The following is a 25,411-nucleotide window of genomic DNA, read 5'->3' on the forward strand; positions in this document are numbered from 1 at the left end:
GTTGGTAGCATTCAATTTTGTCTTGAAGCTCAACAAATTTGTCATCCCTCACTTTCTAAATTAATGTATGTTAACTTAACAATCAAAACAATCTGGCAAATTAATAGTTGTGAAAGAAAAAAAACCCAATGAAAGTGGTTTGATTAAATTCACTACACAAAAGCTAAATATTTAAAATTATTCTAGGCCTTAAAACATACAAACCATGATTAAAACATTAGTATCGCCCTATTCTTTGGAATTTGTTTAATTTTGTGAACCTCCACATAGGTAAAACTTGGAAAATTTCAAATTGATTTAAAGAAAAATAAGAAAATGATTAATTCCTTTCTTCAAGCATTAATTAATTCAGTACAATTTTTAAATTGGATCAAAAGAGTAGATTCACTTCACTTGTCTACGTGATTCTTGAGAATAGGGTTAGTGCCTTGAGTTCATTTGTATCCTCTCATATACACTTTTCACACAGTAGATGCTCAATAAGTATCTCTTGAATTTGGTGACAAACTGGATCAGACATGAAATACTCAGAGTGCATTAGATAAATTTATATGCTACTTTATTCACTGGTTCCTATTTTTTAATTTGACAGTTTAAGAAGATAAGAGTTATATTCTTTGGATAAAATATCTGTGGGGCATCTACACAATGAAATACTACTTGGTCATAAAAAAGAAGAAAAATTTACCCTTTGGGACAGTATGGATGGACCTGGGGAAGATTATGCTAAGTGAAATAAGCCAGTCAGAGAAAGATAAACACCATATGATTTCATTCCTATATGGAATCTAATGAACAAACTGAACTAACAAGCAAAATAAAGATTCATAGATACAGAGCAGGATGACGGCTATTGAAGGGAGGTTAAGACGTGGGTGGGTTGACAAAGAAGGAAAAAGGACTCATGGGCACGGACAGCTGTGTGGTGATGGTGCAAGGGAGGAGGTATAAGGGGACTAAATGGTAATGGAAAAATAAAATAAATTTCTTTTTAAGTTATACTCTTTTAAAGTTATACTCTGAGCATTTTAAAAAGTAGATAACTATTTTTTTGAATTTTTGTGCTCTCGCTAAACAAAAGGAGAAATGGACCATAAGATTTTTAATACCTCTTCAAGATATATCATTACTTTTCCCTTTTATGTAACACAAATAGGATATCACATTAAGATGAGTAACTAAACCAATTCATTGTCCATTTTTCTTAAGCCCAAAGCTGATCATGTCATTTCCCATTTGAAACTCTTCAGTGATTCCCTATTGTCATCAGAATGAAATCTAAACTCGTTTTAATGGCTTCCTCCTGATTACTTGGCCCATGTTTCCTGGCCTCAACTCCCGCCCAACCTTACACCACCTCCCAGTGGTCAGCATGCCCTCCTCCAATTTCACCTCCACACACCTACTCTCAGGTTCCTGAACATGCCACGATCTTCGTTCCCTTTGTGTTTTTAAATACTATCCCTTCTGCCAAGAATTTTCTGTCTTAGCCCTTTGTCTACTGACTTATTTTTTCTTTTTGAAATTATAAATATTTTAATATTTAAACACGCAGGTAAAGAAATAAAATGATATAATACATAACAACTTATCTACCATCTAAATTTGAGATATTAACTTTAAGAACAATTAATTAAAATCAACTAACAGTGTGTATGTTCAGATCCAACTAATGCTGCATCTTCCTCCCTCCTGCTTCCTTCCAATGAAGGAGCCACCCTGGTGAAAACAGTGTGTTATTCCCCTGCATGTTTTGTACTTACACTACATATATTTATTTCCATAACAGGCTTATTTGTAGTTTGGTTTTTAAACCTGGAGACTATATTGTCTATAAAAATGCAAAATACTAACTTATAAAAGAGATGAATATTGCATAGAAATATTTTCTTGAATTTCTTAATTTATGGCTGCCCATATATTGTAAATAAGTAAGAAACTATGATCAGTAACAAGATAATGTAGGCTTAACCTCAAGTCAGTGTTTAAAATGAGACAGTCTATATATTGCATTTAAGTAGTAGTCATAAACAGACGTGAAGTTTTACCCATTCCTAAGGTCGTAGATGTGATACGTTGCTGTGTAAGAGTATCTCCAAAGCTGTCGGAAAGAAGAGAGGCAAAGAAAAATCTTAATTTGTAAAAGCTCATATCAAGAACGCATAATCATAGATCATTCAATTCAAAATTTGGGACTATGAAAGGACTATTTCCACACGGCATTAGGAGGGATATGTTTCGATTCTTAATTAGTCTTCATTTAAACTATTTTACTGTGTACTTTAGTTCTGTTTGTCCAAGTTCCAGAACTCATCAGTGATTCACCCCTCACTCCATAAGAACCATATTAAAAAACATTTCGTAACATAACAAACTTCTCTTTGACACATTCTATCCTAAGAATTTTCTCTTTATGTTTTACCTTGATTGAAGTAAAACCTCCAGGATTTCCATGGCTCATAAGGATTATCCTGCACCTGAGTAATTGGTTATCATGATACCCATTAAAACTGGGTAAAAAAAATCATTCAACATGTACTTTTATTACAACATGCTTGCCTTTGAGTATGGGTTTCTAAGTTAATAGACATTGAAAAATAAATAAGAGATAGTTTATAATTCCTCCTTATAAAAACTGTTTTTCTCTCACAAGTATATTTATATCATGGTTAGTAAATAATGCAGGTATTATTTTGGATTTCTTTTTCTTTTTTTTTTTGGATTTCTTTTTCTTAAAAGGGAGTTCAAATTCTTGGCAAAGAAGCTCCAGAGGGTTGGAACATATCTTTGTGGAGATTGCTGATACCAAGATGTGGTCCTTTGGAGACTGGTCCGTGGACTGCACAACAAGAAGTGTGGCAAGATTTGACTTTTCATTCTGAATATTACAGGAGTTTGGCATCTCAAATAGGATATGAAAAATGACAATTAAAACTAAAAGTTCTTGATCTGTAAGTAATTATTACGTGTTTAAAGCAATAGTAAATTCTCTTTCCCTTTTTCAAAAATAAAAATCATTTTGAAGATGTGAAAATAGAAAAAAAGGAAAATAAGTAAAGGTAAATGGTCTGGTTTGGTGTGGCTCTCCTTCACTAGACTTTCAAAGACAGAGACTTCACCCTGGTCTAGCACTGACTGCGTGTTATCTTGCTTGAACAACTGAGTTAAATAAGTTACATCTTGATTTTCAATTTTAAATAATAATAAACTTTTATAAGGTTAAAATGTGGGAATTAGCCAATGATTTATGATGTCAAATAGCTTTGGAAATACAAGGATAATTCACCTGTGTCTGATCAATATCAGTGCCCCCCAAACAAAGTATTTTTCCCTAGAGGAATATAATTTCTATTACTGGATGATAACCAGACAAGTAAGCTAAACTATTTGTATATATTTCAGTTATGCTTTTGGGTTCACCTCGAGCCCCCATTAACTTCTTGAATATTTAGAGATAAAAATAGGCTTCTGCTTCCTCTTACAGTTATAAACCAAACTGTGGATTAGGAGATTTAATCCCCAAATTAAATCTCTTTCTATACATACCCTGTTACTCAAATTACCCAAATTAAATAGTCAATACCTTTGAATAGTCACTCTCTAGAAATGCAAATTGCCGATCAGGTGATAAGCCATAATTTGAAGCATTCACACTTTTCTGAAATTATAAAAAAGTTGATTAGAATGCAGAAAAATAACAGATCATGTTAATCTGTAGTTCTAACAGAATATCATATCTTTGACATATGCTACATACATATATATTCAATGCAATTTTTAAATGTTTATGTAGTGCTTACTGTATACAAAGAAATTTATTAGGTGCTATGGGAGAAGGATGTAGTAAAGATATACTTTGTGATTTCAAGAAGCATGTAATGCTAAACTTGTAAATAAATAACATATTACACATTAGTTCTATAAAACAGATATAAACACAACATCACAAGAGCATTAAGGAAGAAGTGATTGAATCCAACTGAGTGTAACTGCCTACACAGAGCAGGAGAGTGTTACCTGAGCTTGGCTTTGAACCATGAGTGGGCCCTTGAAGGGAGAGGATGGAGGAGGATTGAGAGTCCAAAAGGACTGAGTAGCATTTATTATTCTATGTCAGATGCTGTGCTAATCACTTTTAAACGTTACTTCATTTAATCCTTATATTAATGCAAAGAGGTCGTATTATTTCTACTTTACAGAAGAGGTGAAAGTGTGGCAAGGTTAGAGTAGTTTGGAACCTTACCCAAGTTTCTGTATCTAGTCAGTGACAGAGCCAGGGTTTGAAATTCAGTTTGCCTGACTATAAAGATTGAGTTTTTAACTTTCCCTCATACCATATTTTTTGCACGGAGGAAGGAAGATGTCTGGGGATTTAGAGGAGGGAAGGGCATAGCCTAGTGGGACTAGAAGAGATCATTAAAGGAGAGCTATAGTGGGAATGAGAAGGCAGGTTGTTGGGTCCAGAGCAGTTGCTAAGAGTTTGGCATGTTTCTTGGTCAGTGAAGAGATGGCAAAGATTCTTGAGGAGGAAGATGATGTTGGATACATACCATGGTGGTATTACTCAAAATGGTATATGACTCTCCTGTTTCAATATTATAAAGCACTATGTTATTATCTGTAGATTGATGGAGATATTCTTGTCCTTTAAATAAGAAGGAAAACAAAACTTGAAATAATCTCCTTTAATAGGAAATACACTTATAACAAAGAGAAACCTCTCTTATTTCACAGACTTACTTTGCTTTTCCTCTTTGTCTAGTACATATTACTTTGTCAGATTTAGAATAAGTTGAGGGTGGATGGGATAAAAGAATACTTTTTTCTATTTCCCACAAATATGCCTGATTTATTAGCAGCAGCCTTATTTTAATAAGTTCAGGGTACTCAGGAATAAAATCAGATTTTATCCATATAAAAAGAAGATAAATTGGTTTTAAGTGGTAAATTTCTCTTGCAATGAAAATGTATTTTATTTGGGCTGTGTTTGACTTAACTTAAAGCCTACCTTATGTACATTTTATTTCCTAAAGGGAAAAATGAAAATATTCAATTTTGTTTCCTGTCACCGTAGACAAACTATAATGTTATAAATAATTTAGTTGACTCTACTATTTGTTTGATTAGACTTATTTCACAATATCCCCTTTTACAAAACTATATGTAAATATCAATTTTTTTGGCCCTTAAAGAATTTTTAGGGTGGGATTTGTCCATTTCTGCAATAATCCAGATTAACCAAAGAATTCTTTTTTGGTAAAATTCCCATGACCTTTCCTAAATAGGCATCAATACTTATCATCCATTCTGAAAAGCTATACCTTATGCTTAGATTTTTCTAACAATTGTCAACTTTTACTTTCTGCTAAACTCCTGTTGGCCTAATTATCTGGGGAATCTGGTCTAACTGGTTCTTTCCAAGGTGCTTTGCTGACCACTTGACCTATCTAAATAATTGCTCTTTTCTCCCCATTTTAAAGGATTTGGTTTCTGTTACCACAGAGATGCATTGGTACTAAAAGCAAAAATAAAAACATACATTTTAAAAAATAAAAACCCAAAAGTAAAATAATAATTCACCTACCTGAAATCCAGCTTGGAAAAAATGTTTTATAAGAAAATGTGCCATTTAAAAAATCTTTCAGTGTGAGTGCTCTTGTCGTATTTTCTTCAGAGTTATGATCTTTGGGGAAAGAGGAAATACATTACTACTAAAAAGAAGATTAATAACTCAAATAAATTCTAAGCCTCTCTCTTGTCTGTTCTTTAACATGTAGTGAAAAATCTGCCATTTGCAAAACACTTGTTTAATTCCTGTCTTAATAGCTACTATAAGTATTATCTCCTTTTTTATAGACAGGGTAAATGAAGCTTGGACAGGTGGTCAGATTGCCTCAAAGAAAAACTGGTGGGAAAATGTTGAAAAATATGAAGGGTGTGGGGGAGGACATTACCAAGCAGCAGGGACATTATTCTTCAGTGGGTGAATAGTTGTCAGAGGTGTTTAAGACAGAAAGTGAGATGAGATTCCAATAACTCTAAACCTTGCAAAGCTGGGATTGAAGATCATGTGAGTTTGACTAAAAACGTAGCCTCTTAAGTACTTTACTGCATTTCCTCACATATAGCTTGTCTTGAATTTCTACTGACTTAGCAATGATGTATTTTAGCATCCCAGGTTGGTCAGACAAGATCAGCCAGAATCTTTACCTTCAGACATCTCAAAATAGGCATTAATTAATAGCAATAATTGCTCATCCTGACTATGGATTGTTGTAAACAAAAACTGGACCAGAAGAAAAGAAAACCACATAATCTACACAAATAATCTCAGACATTACAAGAGTAGAGTTTTGCCATATAAAAGCTAACCTAATGTAGTTCATAACCATAAGTGAATTTCACCAATGTTTAAATCCTCCAGAACAACTGTGTTTGTCAAACATGACTATTCTCAGAGGCCAGAGACAGTCAGGTGTGCCAAATGGGGAGTCACCAACTTCCAATCTCCTTCATGTCCATGTTGCCCTTCTCGTTTCCTCCCTCTGTGTGCTTTCTCCAGCCCTCACTCACAGAACCAAAACTTAGAAAAATATCTTATACCTTGAAAAGACTTTATAAATCTGGTATTTGCCCATGTAAAAAAAAATAAAACTGTTGAAGATGAGAGTTTTATCTTCCTGCTAAACTCTTCCATAACTTTCCATGACTCTCAGGGTAAAGGCCAAAAATATCCTGGTAGGGATGGCCTCACCCTTCAGCCTCTTCTTGCTGTCCTCTCATTATTTTCTGGAAAGACCAAATGTGCTGGGATTTCTGTTGCTCAGATGTGCCTTTCTTTCTCCAGAGCTTTGGCCTTTCTTTCTACCCTCTCTCCTCTTCTTATAACTTTCATTTAGCCTTTAGTACTCAAGGTAAGGGCACTTTCTCTGGGAAGCCCTTCCTGACACCCTGGTTTAGGTCTGGCTCAGTTATTTTCCATTATTGTAGGCCATGTCACTGTTTTTAAGAGCATTTGTCTTTGTGACTATGTATGTATTTGAGTGACTATTTTATTAATATTTCTCCACCTCCCTCTGTATTCTTGAAACAGCCACCATAAAGCTGGAGAGTATATGTGCCTAGTTTTATTCATCATCACATTCCTAGTGACTAGCACATAATAGGCATTTCATAAATACTTGTTGAATAAATGGATGAATGAAATGAAGGATGAAAGGATGGATGACTGGTGGAGTCTCTGCCCTCTGTTTCAGAATGGCTCCACTGCTAATTTCCTGTTTGTCTTTGGTAAGTCATTCTCTGGCATCCTGACTTTCTCACCTACAATATAAGGGACTGGGCTAGAAAATGTGGATAATACCTTCTACCACATTAGATTTAAAAATTTGAGACTCAACATACTCTATTAGCCTTGTAGTTATATAAATGTACTGCCATGTGATAAAAGCGAACTGACTAACTGGATAATAGAATTTTCTGCTGTTTTCCCTGATTAACACTGACGTATGTGTGCTCCACACAATTGATTAGGACCATCTATTGTTTTCTAAATTTAATAAAATTACTCTGATGGCTATAAGAACACAAGTGACCAGTGAGCCCTTTTTTTACCAGACATTAAATACTTAAAATATTAGTTTATTCTATATTTTTAAATGATCATTTTCTTACATTCTTTCTACATACTAAATAAGATTATACATGCCATATGATTACTTATAATAAAAGTTATTCTATTTAATGAAATAGTCTTGTGCAAAATTTATACCACTGATTTTTTATTCTCAGTCAATGAATAAAAGACTGTTTTACTGCAGCAGCACAGTAATAACTGCTAAGCATTTTAATTCAACTTTATTTAGCTCTCCTAAGAGCAAATTGCGATCTGTTTCTAATACAAGGGGAAATTCTGGCAATATTATTAGCAGTGAAAATTATTTTTATTTTGAAATAAATTTAATTCATGTCTATATAATCTAGAACATAAAGATACAAAATTTAGTGAATCCCTTTATTGTGTATACCAAAAAAATCCTATATAATTATTTTATTAAAAGCACACACATAAAACCTTTTTGATGGCCTTAGCCAAGTGGCTCAGTTGGTTAGAGTGTTGTCCCTATAAGCCAAGATTGTGAGTTCAATCTCTAGTCAGGACACATACAAGAAGCAAACAATAAATGAATAAATAAGTGAAACAACAAATCTTTCTCTCTCCCCTTCCTCTCTTTCTCTAAAATCAATAAATAATTTTTAACTTTAAAAAATAATAATTTAATAAATAAATATAACTCTAGAGATGTCTGTTTTGTCTAGCATAAAGAATGCTCTGATTATAGCTAATGACATATAATAAATTTCCTATTTAAGTATACTTACATATAACTTTGCATACTTGCAATTATGTTTAATCAACAAGTTCTTAGCTAAAATTAATCTTCATTTTTAATAGAAAGTTAAATTAAGTGTGTTAATTCAAATACAATTTTTGGCTCCATGCTTGGCACATGATAAGCAGTCAATACATGTTAACTTTTGCTGTTGCTATAGCTTATTAGCATTCTTCAAATGGACATTTCTGACCAGTATTTCCCAAGCAATTTGACCAATTTTTGGTTTTATTTTTTAATATCTACTGAAATCATAGTCGGGGAAAGGTAGTTTCAGATTAGGCTATTAGTATATACAATTAATATTAACTTTTAATCTACTATAAAACTTATCAGTTATACTTGGAACATTTTGGTCATCCTATACTTTTATAACTGAGATATCACAATTACAATCCTAAATATAGTTAGCACTAATATTACATATATAGAGAAATAAATTTATAAAAACAGTAGTTTAAAATCATTTAAAAAATACCTACCCCTGCTCATTTTCATTTTCATATAATTAATAATTATGTTGGCCCTTATCAGATTTTTTTCAAAAACACATTTCAAGGTTTAGTTATTTACTCTTTTATAAGATCTAATTTAGATTATCCAGAAAAGTTACAAGAGAGTATACTTCATATTACTTCCTAGTTAGTCACTTATTTTCAATGTATTCATAGTAGCTGTAAATGCCAATAATCTATATAGAAAATTTAGCATATTTTATGTTATGACTCAGATTATCTGTATAACTATTTTAATCATGTATTAATTATATTACTAATTACCATGATGGTAATGAGCCCCACCAGCATCCAAGAAGTAAAGAGTAGACATACAGAAAATATAACCAGAGTGCCAGCTATACTCATGCAGAAGTAGGGTTCATGCACAGATGGGGTAGGCGAGTGTTCCTAATCCCACATGTGGTCAGGTGAGGCTCAGAAGGTGTGATTATGCTGGGGCCAGGCTGGGCTCAGGATGATACCAAATCAAATGGGAAGAATTTAGGTTAGTCATTTTTTTCTCTTTCTGCTGAAAATGACCACATGTTCATAAATGCAATGAAGTAATGTGTCTGCTCTGAGATGTTGCATCAGTTCACAAATTCAGAATTACAAAACATAAAATTTACTTAGAACATCTAATCAAAACTCTGGTTCTTTGTACATTTAGAAAGATTACAAACATAATATTTCACTACGCTATCAGTGCTGACCCCTACTATCAGTAGAAATGACCTTCCATTGGGCTCTGTGAAAATGCTATTGGCTTCTTGCTATCTCAGCACTTGAGCTCAACTTACTGAACATAAACACTTTTGTTTCTATACTTATGTGAATTGTATAAGCCATAGGGCTTTATCCATAAGAACAGAGTCTCTGTTTCACTGTCTCATTAGCATATGCCTAGGAGTGTCCAGAAAGTATCCATCCATGTAATATGACACATAGAGACACTTATTAAAGAAGATACAAGAAACACTGTGCATAGGACAATGATACCTCACTCCCCTTCAAAGTAGGCACCTTGGGACCTCATTCAATTCTCCTAATCACCATCTGCTACCCCGTTGTATTTTCCTGAATCTCATTAACAGTCTGAAATCTTTTCCCTTTCGAAGGTGATTTTAGTTTGGGGAAAGCCAGAAGTCACAGGACACTATATCTAGGCTGTAGGGGGTGGAGTCATCTGGGTGGTTTGATGTTTTGCCAAAAAATTGAGATGTGATGAGATGTGAGATGTGCATGGGCATGAGATGTGATGCATGAGCAGGCGCATTGTCATGTTGAAGTTGCCAGTCACCAGTTTCCCAGAGCTGCAGCCTTCTGAATGTTCAAGCATCCTGCAAAATTTGATGCATATTTGTTGCTCTCCTCCCTCAGTCATTTTGAATGCAACAAACACATAGAACACATGCTCACTCATCAACATCTACCATCCCCACTGACTGGTACAGTGAAGTTGTCGTTGTTCATATATACACATTCCAGTCCACTCTCCTTGGCTATCAGGTTACATTAATGTTGCACAAGCCAGTCTTGTCTTTGCTCCAGACAGACCTCGAATAGTGGGAGCAAGATAAATATTTGTTGAATGGAAAAATAAGTCGACTTGACAGATTTTATGTTAAGTTGTTTTCACTAATTTCCCCCCAAATATATACCTATGCTAACCCTCATGCCCATGTTGTAAATTTCATGTATACCATCTTCTGCCTACAATTGCCCTTATTTAAAAATGTAACAAAATTTAGTCTTAGACATCATTTGAAATGCTTGTTTGAAAAACAGATTCTTAGTCCAGACCTCAAACCTAATTAATGATTAAGAATCTCTGGGGATGAGACCCTGGCAGTTTTCATTTTTACCAATCCCCCCAGGAGATTCTCCTGCAAAGAATCCAAATTAAGTGATTTCACTTAATGTACTCAGTGAGTTGTACATCATTGTACTCCCATGCCTGTCATTGGAATTGCTCCTTGCCTATAAATTTCTGGTAGGTGGGTGAGCATAGCCTGCCTAGCAATCCATACCTTAGGGGCATAGACTCCCCATAACTAAGTGTTGATCATGACCTTTGAGGAATGTTGATGGTCCTCTGTAATGCTTATAGCCCATTCACTCTTGCTCACTGTCTTGCGAGGTTATACCCAATTGTATTCTTTAAGTGCATTCCCCCTGCTGATCCATGAATGATGAGGACTGAGCAAAGAGAAAGAATCTTCCCCAGATTAGATTTAAGCAAGACTGCAGGGAAGACACCAAGGCTCTGTTTTCTAGTGCCTCGAATACGTGTGTATGGATAAGTCAGCAGGTACCACCATAGCATCACTCACACTAAACAAGTTCCAATCACCTGAAAAAAATTCCACTAATTATTGAATGAATAAATGAATTTTCATGCCCCTTTCCAAATAACGTGTTAATACTGAAATATAATCTTTTGATTGTTTTTAAGTTTAATTTTGATATGTATAACTTTTAAACTAAATGTTTGATAAGAAGTAGAAATAAATTCTGAAAATATGTTTCTTCTGTATGTAACTGTCGCTTACTTGATTAACACTTAATTTCTGACAGTGTCCTTGTACTCAGTGTTGCCTATCTTTAGCACAGTTCGTCATACACCACTTAAACACTCTAATTAACTATACTTTAATTATTTGCATTTCAACTTATTAAAGCAAGGCTGAAATTATTTCAATTATGAATCCAAGAAATTACAAGTCACAGAAACGATTCACAAGTAATGATTCACTATTCTAATCCTTTCTTAAAACTTTGTGCTTATTCTTCATTAAGATTCTGTTTCTATTTTTGCCATTTAATTTTCTAATCCTGAAAAATGAAGAATAAGTGTCAGAGTGGAGACATCGGATGTTAGCTCTAATATGTACCACAAACTACATAAGAAAATATGGTTTATTAAAGTGGGCACACAAATGCGACAAGTCCCTTTGTTCTCACTTTTGTATTTGCTTCAGAACTGATTCTTAGGAAGCTACATCAGGGAAAGTGATGTGGGTTCCCAGGCGACCACACATAGCTCTGCAGAGATGCTGTCTACGAGGGGGCATCATCTCCAGCCACCACGTAGATCATGTTTGTTCCTGGAGTGAGCACCACAGGGGCAAATGTAGAAAATAGTCACGTATGGAACCTTCTACTTAAAAACTAATATTATATATGGGCAAAAGCTGACAACTTGGAAAAAATGATTTTGAGGTACACCAATACTAAGTACCAATATTAAGTTTTTATAAGTACCAAGTATTCATGGCCTCATTAAATCCTCACCACGGCTCTCTGAGACACATACCATTGTAACTCCATTTTACAGGTTAGGGCATAGAAATCAGAGTGGCAAAGTAACTTGTCTAATATATAACAGAGCCTGGGTTTAAATCCAGCTCCATCCAATTTTAGAGGCGGACACTTTATCATTATTCTATGACTTAAAGTGAAAAATCATGTGTAATAAAACAACAGTAACAGCAGCAACACAAGCCAAACAAAAACCAGGTCAAGGGCCAAGCAATGCAGAAGGTGAGGGGTAGAATAATTTAGTCCTCAGAATGTAGGCTCACTGAGTCTCCTTTGCCAGCTCACTTTCCTCTAATCTCTGAATTTAATTTTGGTGTGGCTCATATGAGTGTGACTTGGGGGCTGGGAAGAAGCCACTTTCCTCAGACATTTCATGTTCCTGGGGTTTTCCATTACATATCTCTAGGCTGATTCCCTCCCCCCCCCCACTGCTTCACATGACCCCCACTGCACTTTTCTGAATTCCAGACCTGAATATTGAACAGCTTCTCTATTAATTTCATTTGCAAATCTTTTTTTAAATTTTATTTTTAGAGAGAGGGGAAGGGAAGAAGAAAGAGTGGGAGAGAAACATCAATGTGTGGTTGCCTCTCATGTGTCCCCTACTGGGGACCTGGCCTGCAACCCAGGCATGTGCCCTGACTGGCAATCAAACCGGTCACCCTTTGCTTCACAGGCCCATGCTCAATCCACTGAACTACACCAGCCAGGGCTCACTTGCATATCTTATAAGCACTTCAAAATCATTTTATATAAAGCAAAGAAGAAAACAATTCCATGCCACCCATCCAGATTTCTCCAAGTCAATAGTGCTATCATGCATATGGTTCCTCAAATCAAATACCTAGGAGGAATCCTTGACCTCCTTCTTTTCTGCTTTTTGTCCAGCACCCAGACCTAACAACTTTATCTCCAGAATCTCTATATTCTGTCTGCAGTTCTCTTTCTCTATTTCTAGTGCACCCGTAATGCCTACCCACTTCTCACTAGGCAGGCTGTAATGGATACCTAATGCTCCACCTGGTATTTTACTGTGGTTTTGATTTACATTTTCCTAATGACTAATGAGGTTGAACTTCTTTTAATGTGCTTATTGGACATCTGTATATCTGCTTTAGGGAAATGTCTATCTTTTGTCCATTTCTACTTTGGGTTATTTGCCTTTTTAATATTTATTTGTAAGAGAAGGGGCTAACAAAGGAACACAAATAAAAGACTCATAGACCCAGACAATGGGGGTGATTGACTGTGGGGGCAATGGGGTTGCGGTGAGCAAGGGAGAAAAGGTGAGACAACTATAACTGAACAATACATTTTTTAAAAAGAGTTCTTTATATATTCTGAATGCATATATTCCCATTTTGAGGCTTTGACTTTCTTGATGGTATCCTTTGCAAACTAAAAGTATTAAATTTCAATGAGGTCCAACTCTGGCTGGTGTGGCTAAGTGGATCTAGTGTGGACCTGTGAACCAAAGGGTCACAGATTTGACTCTCAGTCAGGGCACATGCCTGGGTTGTGGGCCAGGTCCCCAGTAGGGGACACGCAAGAGGCAACCACACATTGATATTTCTCTCCTTCTCTTTCTCTCTGTTAAATAAATAAAGTTTATTTTCTTTTACTTTTCTTGTTTGTACTTTTGGTCATATGTAAGAAAGCACCGCCTATGCCAAAGACATGATTTATTCCTATGTTTTGTTTAAAGAGTTTTATAGTTTGAGCTCTTAAATTAGGTCTTTGATCCATTTTTGAGTTAATTTTTATGCATGGTGGGAAAAAGGAAGTCCAACATCATTTTTTGCATGTGAACGTCTTGTTGTCCCAGCACTATTTGTTGAAGAGACTCTCCCCACTAAGTTGTTGCGGCACCCTACTGAAAATCAGTTAGCCAGAAACACAAGGCTCTATTTCCAGACTCTTAATTCTATTTCATTAATCTATATATCTATCCTTTTGTCAGTACTGCACTGTTTTTGTGTGAACATTATAGTAAGTTTTCAAATAAGTGTGATTTCTCGAACTTTTTTCTTTCTCGGGATAGCTATTCTATATCCCTTGTGTTTCCACATAAATTTAAGGACCAACTTGTCAATTTCAACAAAAAAGTCATCTAGGATTTGGATATGGATTAATTTAATCTATATATATATATATATATATATATATATATATATATATATATGGGGAGTATTGCCATCTTAAAATACTAAATTTTTGATCCATAAACATAGAATTGCTCTCCATTTATTTAGGCCTTTTGTATTGCTTATTGCTAATATGTAGAAATATGACTGACCTCTATATATTGACCTTAGGTCCTGCAACTTTTCTGAGCTTGTCTATTAGTTCTAATACTTTTTAGTAAATTCTTTAGGATTTTCTATAAATAAGATTATGTCATCTACAAATAAAGGAAGTTTTACTTCTTCCTTTCCAATCTGAATACTTTTTATTTCTTTTCCTTACCTAATTGTTCTGGTTAACACCACCAATGAAATTTTAAACAGAAGAAGTGAAAACAGATAGGCTGTCTTGCTGTTGACCTTAGGAGATAACATAGAATCTTTCACCAGTGTGATGTCAGCTGTGCATTTTTTGCAGAAGCCTTTTATCAAATAGAGGAAATTTGTCCTATTTCTAGTCTGATGAGTTTTTTAATAATGAAAGGGGGCTGGATTTTGTGAAATTCTTTTTCTGTGCCTATTTAGATAACCATGTGGTGTTTGGCCTTTTTTCTTATTAATATGATTTATTATAGTAATTGATTTTTGGATGTTAAGCCAATCTTGTATGCTTTGGATAAATCCCACTTGGTTCTGGTGTATAATTCTTTAAATATATATTGCTGGATTTGGTGTGTTGGCCTTTTGTTGAGAATTTTTCCATCTCTATTCATAGAAGATACTGGTCTGTAACTAGTATTGGTCTATAACTTCTTTTCTTGTGACATCTTTGTATTATTTTGGTATCACAGTAATACTGGCCTTATAGAATGAGTTGAGAAATATTCTCCTTACTTCTACCTTTTGGCAGAGTTTGTAAATGATCATTAACAATTTTTCCTTGAGTGAAACCATCTGAGCCTGATGTTATTTTTTTCTCTTGGGCAGGGGACAGAGTTTTTAAATCACTAAATAGATCTCTGTAGTCGTTATAGTTCTATGCAGGTTTTCTATTTATTCTTCAGTAAGTCATGGTAGTTTGTATATATTTAGAAATTTGTTTCATGCAAGTTATCTGATTTTTGACATATATTCTTTCCATTCTGTTCTTTTAAAGAGGCCCATCACATCTGTTTTACTACCAAGTATAAAATCATAATTTGCATGAAAAATTTAATTTAGACACTAAGAAATCCTATTCTAGTTATATTAATGGAAATAAAGAGTAAAAATTATGTTATTCTATTTATGCTACATAATTTTTGTTAGTTCACCAGGCTACTAAAATAAACAATAAGTTCTTTGCTCTACTTAAAATCAGCAATATATTTTAAGTAGGCTAATTCGTATTTGATTATCATATGGAAAAAATCATTTCAATTTGTGCCTACTGTGTTAGTTATTGCTGTGTTTTAAAGCTCTGTATGACTGCCTTTGCTTTTTAAGAGCTTTTAGCTCTGATTCTACATCCCTGATTTGAGCTTCAGGATGTGTTTTTCTTAAGGTGTATCTATGACTAGATATTCTTCTATAAGTTGTAACACAACTTGCTTGGGAAAATAAAGACAGGTAAACTCCTCTGCATTACAGAAATCATCCAAAGACTTGGATGATTTCCTAAATTATTTAGAATTTGGCAAAACTCAAAGAGTGTTTGCCAATATTTATCTTCTGCGATTTTACAATCCAAGTACAAATTAGAGAAATATAATCTGATTTATTTAACTTCAACTCTCAAAAGCTCTTTTATGTTCATGAACTTTGTAAACCCTTTAGACTTCCCTTATTTCCTCCAAAAGAACAGTGAATAAATAAGCTTAAAACTCTTTAAATGTTTGAAGGAGTCTGTTTTCACAGTTCTAAATGTTGATACTTGGAAAATTTCAAGCCTTAAAAAATATTCACTTCTCCTTTGAAGATGATGTCATCTCACATATATTTTATTTTATAAAAAATGTTTGTTGAGGTTAGAGTAGTAGGGATAGTAACAGTGATACTAATAACAATGGATTTCTGCCTAAAATACAGACATTCTAAATGATATTTCTTCTTACGAAATATTGTTTTCTATCTAAATTGTTTGTGGGTTCATATACCTCTTGAAAAAAATCATATAAAGCATTACTTAGCTAAGTAAGTAATCACTATAATTTATATAGAGGTTGGGGCAAAAGTAGACTTATAGTTGTGAGTACACTAAACAGAGTTTATTGTATTATTATTTATTAATTATTATATTATTTTCCATATGAAAACTGTAAACCTACATTTACCCCACCCTGTATATGTCTATAATCATAAATACATATGTATATGCATATTATCCTGTGTTAATTTGTTTACGTAACTTTGGCCTAAGAGCTATCAGTCCCCTTTCGTTCCCTGGACCTTCCCAAACACTTTCTGGCTGCTAGGACTTCGAGCCTGCTCTTCCCTCTGCAGTGAGGATTTTCCCCACCTCGCGTGTCCTCCTTGTCATTAAGGTCTCAGCTCAAATAGGATCTCCCAGAAGCCTTCGTTAAACACCCGTGTTATGAACTGAACTGTATCCCCCACAAAATTCATAGATTGAAGCTGTAACCCTCACTGTGAAAGTATTTGGGAATAGAGCTTTCAGGAGGTAATCCAGTTCACATTACCACAATGCCGGAGCCCTAATCTAATATAACTGGCATTTTTATAAAAAGAGGAAGAGACACCAGGAGTGCACGTGCCCAAAGGAAGAGCCCTGTGAGGACACAGAGAAGGCAGCCATCCACAAGGTAAGAAAGAGAGATTTTGGTGGCACCAAACCTGTCTATACCTTGATCTTGCACTTCTAGCCTCCAGAACTCTGAGACATAAGTTTCTGTTGTTTGAGCGCTCCAGCCTGTGGTGCTTCATAATGGTAGCTGTTAGCACTTGATAGCACTCTTAAGAACTTGAAACATTCTATTAATTTTTGTTACTTGTTTATCATCATACTGTTCTTTCTTAAGAGTAAAGACTTTGTCATTCATGCCCTAGACCAGTGGCTGATATTTGTTAGGTACTTAGTACGTAGTTGTTGGACGAACAAGCAAAGTGTCCAGGAGCCACGAGGGACTGGACATGACGGATCGTGGATGACTGTGAGACACTAATCTCAGTTTTCTTCATATTCAGTGGGTAGTTATGTTTAACCCCAGCAGGTATCATGTACTTTTTTCAGTCCGAGGGTTAAAAGTCCAGTGTTCATCGACTCCAGGCAGATGTTGAAATGAATACGGACACAATGAAATGGAAAGTTGAGGGGGTCTGTGGCAAGCTGGAGAAAGCGTTTTCCGTGTAAAGGCTCCTGCTTCCCAGCTATCACCATAGGCCCAAGGCTGCCAGCGTCATATTTAAAGGGATGCCAGAAATCTAAATTTTTATATGAAATCTTCTGATTTTTAAAAGTTAGCAGCTAATACAAGGTTTTGTAAAAACACAGCAGGCCCCAAACAGCAACAGTAAGAGGAACAGTGGTCAAAGTTAGGCAGCACATCAGGGAGGCCCCAGGTGGGATAAAGAGGTTCTCCATTCACTGCTGCACTGCTCCCTCTTTTTCTCTGTCATTCGCCTTTATTCTCCAAGCCACCCCTCCCCCGGTTCCCTTGATCTCTTCCTTGAGTCTCTTTTGTTTTTGCCTCAGAACTGCCTATGTCTCTTAGGAGTACCTTGCACACAAAATTTTCTGAAAAATCAGTTTGCTGTTTTTGATCCGAGGAAGTGGGAAATGGGAAGAGGGATGATACCCAAGAATAAATACCCCACCCCACCCCACCTCTCAGAATGAACAACACTGTCGATATTGAAATATATCAGACAGAAGGGCCTGGTTGCCGTCTTTGTGTGCATAAGCATATGAGGGTGAAGAACACAGTAAAATTCTGGCCATCACTTACTAAGTAGCTACTGCATATTAGAAATTATAGAAAAATAATAGCTGACATTTATTGTTTGCTTATCAGCATGTGAGAAACTCTACATTGACTATAAATTCAAGGAGAGAGCAGATAACTCCTACATATTGTTTCACAAATTAATTTCACAAAGGCAGGTCCAAGAATTCAGAAACTGTAAATTGTGAAGCAAAAGCTTATAGAATCTGCTTTGGAAATTCTGTAACCTCTATCACTTGCCAATTTTAGTTTTCTGTTTGTTTGTTTTTTTGTCACTGTCACCTCTGTAAATCTCCTGAAACGAGGCCTGTGTATTTTTCTTCAGGGTTGACAAAACTGAGGGGAAGGTGTGGCACTCAGTGCCCACTCTCCACCTGGTTGCATCTGCACACAGGGAGGGGCAAGGTGTTTGCAGACGAGAGAATGTGAATGGGGTCAGAAAAAGAGGAAAGGAATTGAAGGGGAGTAGACTGAGGCCAAGCAGCACAGCCTGGGGTGAAAGGTAGAAACCCATATGTATTTTCCACTGGGTAAAAATTAAAGTGGGAAAATTTGAAAGTTTCAAAAGAGTTGCCCCTTATTTTTGTTACTATGTGAGCAATCTAAATGGATCTTTCTCATTTCACCACTACATTCTTCTGTTCTTAAAGTTCTGCCTAGATTCTTCATGGCTCTTTGGATCCTGAAGAGGGTGTTGCTGAGACCCTCCCTTTCTGTGGAAAAGCCCCTCTCTCTTCTTCTTTCACTTAGGCCTGCGAGGAAAATTCTGGTCTCCTACTTGTGGTGAAGATCACACCTGTCTTCTGGATTCTCACTCTGACGTTCAGAGGGAAATCTAGACGGCTGCACCTTTGTTTCCCCAATAACTGGCACGATGACAGGCAGGTAGTCAGTGGGACTTAATTCCTTAATACATAAACAAATGAATGTTTCTGGAGTGTGTCTTTAAGTTTCTTAAAAGAAGACTGTTCTTATGCTAGCCCATAATCCCGGGCGAAGAATACAAGGGCATCTAAGGAAAATGTGATGTAATAGAATTTCTGAGGAAACTGGAGAAGGACAACCAGAAGCTTCCTTGGCTTCAAATTCTCTGTCCCCCCTCTTCCTTCCTCCCTCCCTTCTCCTGCCTCAACACCTTAGATCCTATGCTCACCAGGCACTGGGAAGTTGGGAGAGTGAGAACTGGACCTGGAGCTCTAGACCAGCGAGATTGAGGGAGTGATATGGGAAGAAGGAGGGAAGTCAGAGGACCCACTTAGCATCAAGGCTGCCTAGACCACTGACTGGTGGGGAGGAGGGCTTCAACCCTGGTCATCCTCAAGAAAGTAGGTAAGTGGAAAGTCCCCTATACAAGTCACTTAAGTGACATTCTGAGAAGTTCTTTGGCCAATTTAGAGTGTAAAGAGAATGATATTATAGACAAAAATATATAGTTCTCAGCTCTTTAATTTTTTTTTTGTTTCTGAATGAGGAATAAAATTTTTCCTAAAGTTTAATTTGATTACTTCACTCTATCAGGCAATTATTTTGCTCTGAGGACTATCCCATTGGTTGAAACAAAAAATTAGGTTTTAAATGACATAAAATTTTCACAGTATATGTACTTTTATAACATACATTTATGTGCATATTTTGCATGCATGTCTAAACTTGGAGAGAAGGTAAGAATTGGGCTTATAGATGATTACACAAGTATCTATGTGTGTGAATAATTACATATTATTTATAAACATATAACTAAAGAATATTTCTTATTAGAATTTATGGCTCAAATTCCAAAGTGCAAGGGAATTTGGACGTGGACATGGAAGCAGGCTCACGATTTAATCCATACAAAAGTATATGGATTATTTATTGCTGACCAGACTATTTATTTCTGAGGGAGGAAAGTGTCGACTTCAAGTACTGGGGAGTTCCTTTTAAAGTAAGTAGCTAATTTTGAATGGATTCACATATAACAAGTCAATGGGACCTAATCTGTCTCCTGACTATTGTTGTGTGGGGGAAATATGTGGATGACACACCACATCTCAACAGCCTAAGGATAATTGTGTGTTAGCAGAGAGTGGGAAATGGACTGAAGATTAACACTGAAGATACAAGCATATTGCTGTCATCTTGTTGACTAACCTCTTCCTGTTGTAATTCTGTGAAAATCCCATCATTATTTTAAAATTTTCAAAATATTTTCTGTATTTTAATTTTTTAAGGCAATGGATCATTTAGGACTCACATGTTCTTTAGCTGAAGGTTTGCCATTGATTTTCCTTAATTGACACTTAACTTTTAACCAAAAGTATTTTCCACCTTAGCTATTACTTAATAGCTTTGCTACAGACTTTTCCCTTCCCCTAGACCCCAAGTCACGAGACTGGTTATTATTGTATTTTTTCCTGTTTTAGGCTTGAGCTTCTCTACATTAGTTTCACAGAAGCCCATTCCTTTAATATTGCTGAATAATTTATAGACAAAGTCTTAATTTAAATGTAAACTGGCCCACTATTCGTCCATAGTAGTTTCCAACTTTCAGCAAGAGGAGACAAATGTTAACCTAAACCCTTTTAAAAATAATTGATCTATCAGTAAACATAATACTTGCTTAATAATATTCAGTGTTCTAATTTGATTGTTTGTTGATGTTGCATCTGGAACACTTTCAGTTTTTCTATACAGCTATTCTCAACATTTCTATTTTAGACTTCCTAAATTTTTGAAAAGACTCATGATTAAAAAAAAAAACATGGCTTCTGCTTTAAGTTTTCCATTCATACTAATTTTTACTTTCTATGAAGCAATGCAATAATAAAAACAATGTTAAAAATATTGACTTTAAAGACCTGTCATAGCATATATTTTGGGGGGAATGGGGAAGATACAAAATAGTGTTTAGATTTTTCTGTTGCAGAAATAATACTGGAAATTTCTTTCTACTCAGGCCTTATATTCCTCATTATTTCTCGCTGTACAGGAACATATCTGTGAGCTTATAAGACGTCTTAGAAATAACATACTTACTTTGGAAAATAAGCACCAAGGGAACTATCAGTCACAAGTGACCGTGTGTTAGTGCATTTTCCAAGGCTGACAGAGCAAATTAGAGAAAAATTCTTACCTCTTGAAGGACGCAAGACAATGCACATCACCAACAAAGCAAGCACAGCAGACGTGGCAATTCCAAATGCAATTTTTAGCCATATCTACATAAAATTTAAAAAATTAGACATACACATAGTTTTTACTGAGTAGTAGAAAAGGCAAGATTTTGCTCATAGCTAAATCTTATTTCGCCTTCCCCACAAAACTTTTCATTGTCTTCCACTGGTCTGGCTATAATTGCTGGAATTTTTCCAGTTCCACTAGGACAAATGTTTCTACAGTATATTTAGAACAATCTCTCAATCCCAACCCACTCCAGGAAGTACATACTTACGTACAAATCTTCACCTTCTAAACAACGTAAAACTTTGATCACATTCAATTCTGCCGGCTCTCATTCTCTAGCAACGCCTGGGTTTGCATATACTAACCTTCATTTTTCCAGATGTTTTTGAAAGTTAGCTAATTCTGACTTCAGAGTGTAGGTCACTGGATCTCTGAAAACCGTTGAAAGGAAGCAAGTCTGTCTTCAGAGTTGGAAGCCGAAGCTAGGACAAGGTTTTTTCTTTCCACGGACTTTCCAATACCGTGCCAAATTTCAAAAGATTTCTGTAAAATTAGAAACAGATTTTGGGGGCGTTCTTGGCCTTGAAATGAACTGTGAGTGGCTCAAGGGAGATTTTACAGCCTTCTCATCCTTGTAAATTCTACACCAACATCTGCTTACGTTGACATACAGAGGTTTTTAACTTTTTTTAAAACAAGTTTAGTTTTATGTTTCATTCTCATCGACAAATATCTCACTGTTGACTTTGGCAATTTATTGGATTTCATGTAACTTTTCTATTTGCTACCAAAAGAAGAATTTAAAAGTAATACAAACTTTCAGGTATTTGCAGTACATATACTCTAATTTTGATGAGAGGAAGAAAATTAAAGTCACGGAAGATTTTGTGAGAAATGTACAAGATAATTGCACGTTCTTCTTTCTCTGAGAGATCGTGAGGTACTGCAGACAGAAATGTTTTTCTTTCAGCACAATTTCTTTGTCCATGTAGCACCATATGCACTTTCAGTAAATACAGAAGTTTAAAAATTCAACTGTCTAAACCCACGACTGCTTTCCTTTAGAGAAATAAAATGCCATCTGGTGAAATTTAGTATGGGTTAGGTGTGTATGCACAGGCCAGAAAGATGGAAAGATCAGCAAGAATAATTTACCAGCAGACCTTTGGAAGAATGGAAATGGCTCTGCAAAAGTGATATTTTTGCTTCCATTTCAGAATATTTTCTGAGAGAGAGGACCATTTTGCAATTATAAAACCTTTAAAATAAATACAAAAACATTTGAACATAGAAGGAAGACTTAGGCACAATTTCTTTGTGGCTAACTCCACATAATTTCAAAGCAATCGGTCAACGTGACAGGTCGGTAAAATGGGCGACTGCAGTTCCCGTGGACGGCGGCTGTGGTTCCACATAAACACAGGCACTGACCTACTGTGTCTTCAGTTTTTCCACTCATAGTTTTCTTCTTTGGAAGTGTATAATGTTCTCAGCCTGACTAAAACAAACTGCAGGGTGACCTTTCATGAACTGTTCGCGAAAGATAATGAGGAAATGTTACTGAAGCCTGCCGCTGTTTGCCTTTGTCAACTGGTCCAGCTCTCACCGGAGGCTTCCTCCAGCGAATGGCGGGATGGATGCTTGTGAAATTCCTCTCGGACATTCTCCAGACTGCCCTCCCTGAATTCCAGCCTTATGAAAATTCTGTTGAGGAAAATGAGTCATTAAGCACTTACTGGCAGAGAAATGTAGCCACCCTGCTTCCAGAGGAGGCCTCCTCCCTCGCAGTCGATGCGGCCAGCTCTTTACAAACTGAAACAATCAGTGAAAGAAGTAGCCAAACTACGCTACACACTTGTAGGCATCTCCATGTGATTGTAAGATTCTCCAATCTAAGACAAAAGCCACCAGCCTGGTTCCAAATGAACTGCTCCCATGTGGGTCCTCTCTGATTGGCTGCCTTCTTTGAACACTTCACACAGCGTGTTCTCAGAAGCTCTGGCCCAGCCTGCCAAAGCCCCACAGTCCACAAATACTTTTTAGTGGTTTATTTCCGAGACTGTGTGCCCTGAAAAAAATTAACTGTAATAAACAATTAAGGTAGTATTAAAATGGATACTATTTGCTTTAGCCATAAAAAAATGCACAGACATGTGGCTGGTCCATGCGCCACACAGGATTGCAGCCAAGTGTGGGCTCCCACAGGAGACTCACAGAACAGGTCCCACGAAGAAATGAAGATGCTTTAAGAGGAACAACTTTAAGTTGAAATTATGAATCTAAAATATTTTTATTTAGTTTGGTTTGGTTTTTTCTTTTTGAAGTTTGGGTGATTCAAACTGCAACTTAGTGTTATGAACTGTTTTAAGAAAAATGAAATTGACTATGGAAATAAAGATGTCAAGAGCTTTTCCATTTGATTTTTGGATTAGTGATATATTGCTTACAGCAGAGCCACACATCTCCATCCTTTCGAGATAATGTCTAAGTGTTCCAACTTTTCTTCAAACAGGGCTTGCTGCAAAAATTTGGATTCTTTTATATTAGAACATCCTTACTGGCTTTTTTTCCTTTTAGCGTCAAAATGAAAATGCTAGCAGTTTTTAAAAAAATAATGAAACTGACTACCATTCTTATTTTACACAGTTAGCATCCAGTCAACATTTTTGCTGGAAAAAAATATGAAGAGTCTTAGTCTGTGTCCTCAGAGAGCTTACATTCTTGGACAAGCATGGCATGTAAGTTCTTACACAGTGTTTTTCCCCTTCCTGGAGCTCTTGCTGAGAATGAGCCTGAATTTGGGTTTGTGCTTAGCAGGAAAGAGTGCCCTGACTGGTCATTGCTTTCTGCATGGACCTAGGAAGAGGGACAGAAAGTACACACAGCACATATTTGCAATCCTTAAGCCTGATTTTTGTCAAGACTGGAACTTTTCTCAGAAAGCAGCTGTGTATATCCATTAGAATGCTACAAAAATGGAAAGTAAGACTTTGGCCTGTAGAAATTAAGAGAAAGAATTAGTCTAGTAGATGCTCATCTGAGTTTTTTTCCAAACTTTATAAAACTCAGTTTGGAATATGACTATATGCTGGCAAAGTTCGCTAGAACATAAATTCCTAACTTTCTAAGAGATTTCTAGAACTATTTAGTAATAGCCATTGTAGGTCTGCCAAAAAATCTTTTTTATTTATTTGTTTTCCCAGAAAAACACATTCCTAAAGTGTTAAGGTAAAACCATGCTGCAAGCATAAATAAAGATGTTGTTTTTTCATTTGGGAGTAGGGAGATTAAAAAAAGAGGGATGCATTTATTTGCTGAAAGCTAAGACATTATGTAAGGACAAGTGGTAGGTAAGGGCCAACATCAGCCTTGATTTTATAACTCTTTAAAATAAGAGTTTGCTTCTTAGAGGCTATGTCCATGTTTTTGATTCCTCAGATTCAATAAACATTTTCTGTTTACCATTATACAGAAAGTGCTTTAATACATTATTTCACTTAATGTATTCATTCATAATGCATTTCATTCATACCAAACGGCACTTAACTGATTAAGAAATGGAACCTAGGAAAATGTAGGTAACTTGCTCAAGATTGCAACATGAGCCAGTGTTACTGTATTATGCTATTTCTTTGTGACACTCTGAGACTAATTTTAAGTAATTAGTATCTTCTAAAAAAATTCTGATTGGCATCTCACTGATTTTCTATTGAGAGACATGTTACGGGTGGGATGGCAGAATCATCAGCAGCAGAACGACATGCACAACCCTGACATCTTCAGGGGACATCATTACACGTGTCTTAGAAGTCCACAGTCTCGCTCTAGAGGGATGGCGTCCAAAATATTAAGTCAGAATTTTGTTGGCATTTGGGCCTAGAAATCAGAGCAATAATTACAAGGTACCTGTACAGGTAAAGTGAAGGGATGTATAATTAAGGCTGAACCTAGGAGGAGGTAAAACAAAAGGAAGA

The 25,411-nt window shown here is 35.8% G+C and overlaps 1 protein-coding gene across 1 annotated transcript in view; it reads right to left on the bottom strand.

Moving 5' to 3' along the window:
• FAP (fibroblast activation protein alpha) overlaps positions 1-21,856 on the bottom strand; it is a 73,346-nt gene extending 51,490 nt beyond the window's left edge. Inside the window, exons 1-6 of the mRNA XM_037140397.2 lie at positions 21,803-21,856; positions 21,388-21,472; positions 5,585-5,683; positions 4,551-4,645; positions 3,584-3,658; positions 2,049-2,101 (exon numbers count right to left, since the gene is read on the bottom strand). Of these exons, the coding sequence (XP_036996292.2) occupies positions 2,049-2,101; positions 3,584-3,658; positions 4,551-4,645; positions 5,585-5,683; positions 21,388-21,472; positions 21,803-21,808 (413 nt within the window). The 5' untranslated portion in view covers positions 21,809-21,856. The remainder of the gene's footprint in view (positions 1-2,048; positions 2,102-3,583; positions 3,659-4,550; positions 4,646-5,584; positions 5,684-21,387; positions 21,473-21,802) is intronic.
• Positions 21,857-25,411: the final 3,555 nt, after the last annotated feature.

Source organism: Artibeus jamaicensis, unplaced genomic scaffold, assembly GCF_021234435.1.
Source record: "Artibeus jamaicensis isolate MK-2021 breed Jamaican fruit bat unplaced genomic scaffold, CSHL_Jam_final contig_391, whole genome shotgun sequence".
NCBI lineage: Eukaryota > Metazoa > Chordata > Mammalia > Chiroptera > Phyllostomidae > Artibeus > Artibeus jamaicensis.